At 42.1% G+C, this 2,907-nt stretch overlaps 1 protein-coding gene across 1 annotated transcript; it reads left to right on the top strand.

Moving 5' to 3' along the window:
* Nucleotides 1-458: 458 nt before the first annotated feature.
* Nucleotides 459-1,512, top strand: LOC106002572 (schlafen family member 14-like; the record flags this gene model as incomplete). Its single annotated transcript, XM_013037428.1, has 1 exon — nucleotides 459-1,512. A coding segment is annotated over exon 1 (1,054 nt), but the record flags the coding sequence as incomplete, so codon positions are not given.
* Nucleotides 1,513-2,907: the final 1,395 nt, after the last annotated feature.

Below are 2,907 nucleotides of genomic sequence, written 5' to 3'. Positions count from 1 at the left end.
TTTAAATGGTTAATTGGAGATACGAGTCTCACAGACTTTCCTGCCTGGGCTCGCTCCATGATCCTCAGATCTCAGCCTCTTGAGTAGCCAGGATTACAAGTGTGGGCTATGACTTATTCTTTAATAACTGTTCTGAGCTCAAAGTTACTGCTTTCTGATATTAATGGAAGATGATTGAACATTTCAGCCATGTAATTTTCCCATATGGCAAAATATTAAGCATTGACTTAAAATCTAGGCTTATTCTTGCTAAAAATAAAAAGGTTAAGGATACTTTTGTTAGGAATGAGTAGTATCAAAGATTATTTCCAATGTTAAAGTGTATATTCAATAATTTATAGGTTCAAAGAAAATATTAGCATCTCTGAAATTCTCACTAAGGCAGAAAAAACACCTCTGTCCTTGTTATTTGTAGGAGCCTTTTCTGTTGTTGTTTGGAGTTCAGAAGGGCTGCTGGGATGGAAAGCCTCCAGGCTGATGTAGAAATGCTCTTTGCTGAGAAGATTGTTTCAGTGGGCAGAGTCACTTTTGGAGAAGAGAATAGGAAGATGATGACCAATAGCTGTTTGAAGAGAAATGAGAATCTGAAGATCATCAAGGCTATCTGTGCACTGCTAAATTCTGGAGGGGGCGTGATTAAGGCAGAGATTGATGATAGAACCTACAATTATCGATCCCATGGGCTGGGACAGGATTTAGAAACTTCCTTTCAGAAGCTCCTGCCTTCGGGCTCACAGAAGTGCCTTGACTATACACAGCAGGGAGACCTTCTCCTGATTTTTGTGAAGGCATGGAACCCAGATGTTTGCAGCCTCCCAGTGAAGATTTGTAGCTTGCACTCCAATTTATATCGGAGAGATGTGACCTCTGCTATCAACCTGAGCGCGAGCAATGCCCTGGAACTTCTTAGAGAGAAGGCATCTAGAGCCCAAAGAGGCACACGGGACTTGCATACTCCTCAGAGAACCCTAAAAAGATATATTCAAGAAGAGGAAGATATGAAGGTGGCGGCCTCAGAATTCTTTGAAAGGGATAGACTTAGATATAAAGAGAAGCTCAACTTTACTGAGTCAACACACGTCGAGTTTAAAAGGTTCACCAGCAAGAAGATTGTCCCTCGGATTAAAGAAAGGCTACTTCACTATGTTTCTGCATTTGCCAACACTCTTGGGGGATACCTAATTATTGGGGTTGATGACAAGAGCAAAGAAGTGTTTGGATGTAAGAAAGAAAAAGTGAATCCTGACTTATTGAAAAATGAAATTGAAAACTACATAGAAAAGTTGCCTACATATCATTTCTGCCAGAAGAAACCCAAGGTCAAGTTCACTACCAAAATCATAAATGTCTACCAAAGAGATGCCCTGTATGGTTATGTCTGTGTGGTTCGAGTAGAGCCCTTCTGCTGTGTGGTGTTTGCAGAGGATCCGGATTCCTGGATCTTGATGGAAAATTCTGTCACAAGGCTGACAGCTGAGCACTGGGTGGTCATGATGCTGGATGCTCAGTCAGGTAAAAAGGAAGAGAGAATCATTGTCCCTTCCATAGGAAGGATCCCTTTCCTCTACTCTTGTGGTATTCAGTCATATATTTATCTTAAATAATATTTAACTTTTACTAAAATTGTTTATGTTTTCAAATGTTCTCCCATGACAGAATTTTTCCATATATATATATATATATTTATTTATTTAAATTTTTCTTGTCAGTTGTGGAGCTTGAAATCAAAGCCTGGGCGCTGTCTCTGAGCTCTTTTTCTTCAAGGCTAGGACTCTACCACTTTGAGCCAGAGCTCCATTTCTGGTTTTCTGGTGGTTAATTAGAGCTAAGAATATCATGGGCTGGGGCTGGGAAGGTGGCTCAGTGGTAGAGCGCTTGCCTTGCATGCATGAGGCCCTGGGTTGGATTCCTCAGCACCACATAAACAAAAAGAAAAAAGCCGGAAGTGGCACTGTGGCTCAAGTGGTAGAGTGCTAGCCTTGAGTTGAATAGCTGAGGGACAGTGCCCAGGCCCAGAGTTTAGGCCCCATGACCGGACCCCCCCCCCAAAAAAAAAAAGGAATATCATGGGCTTTTCTTCCTGGGCTGGCTTTGAACTAATATTCTCAGATCTCAGCCTTCTGAATAATTAGGAAATTAGGAGCCACCAGCACCTGGCTCCCCTAATATTTTTTAGTCCCAAATTTAATTGTAATATTCTTTAGTTTTAAAAAATATCCTTTAGTTTCTACTGTTCTTTGTTTATGACCTCTGTGTGTGTGTGTGTGTGTCTGTGTGTGTGTGTGTGTCTGTGTCTGTGTCTGTGTATCTATGTGTTGGTAAATAGGGCATGAACTCCTGGCATGGGTGCTATACCTTAGTTTTTATGCTCAAGGCTGTCACTCTACCACTTGAGCCACACCCCCACTTTCAGCTTTTTGCTGTTCAATGGGAGATATGAGTCACATGGACTTTCCAGCCTGGCTGGCTTTGGACCTTGATGTTCAGATCTCACCCCCTAAATAGCTAGGATTGCAGGCATGAGCCACTGACTTCTGGCGAGAATTTGATCTCTTTGGGGTCAAGCAATGCATGAATTTCAGTCTATATTGGGAGAATTATAGCATACTATCTGCTATGAATTAGTGAAATTTCCTTTTTATGCACAGTAAAGGTTGGTCAAAAAATTGCAGGGTAATTTTCCTAAATAGAAACAATCTCGCTCATTTTCAGAGAAACACTGTTTAAGAATGACTCTGCTCGGGCTGGGAAGATGGCTCAGTGGTAGAGTGCCTGCCTTGCATGCCTGAGGCCCTGGGTTCGATTCCTCAGCACCATATAAGCAAAAAGAAAAAAGCCGGAAGTGGCGCTGTGGCTCAAGTGGTAGAGCTCTAGCCTTGAGCTGAAGAGCTGAGGGACAGCGCCCAG

This window comes from Dipodomys ordii, unplaced genomic scaffold (assembly GCF_000151885.1).
Source record: "Dipodomys ordii isolate 6190 unplaced genomic scaffold, Dord_2.0 Scaffold14139, whole genome shotgun sequence".
NCBI lineage: Eukaryota > Metazoa > Chordata > Mammalia > Rodentia > Heteromyidae > Dipodomys > Dipodomys ordii.
The sequence above is the reverse complement of the archived record's forward strand: the minus strand, read 5'-3'. Positions and strand labels throughout refer to the sequence as shown.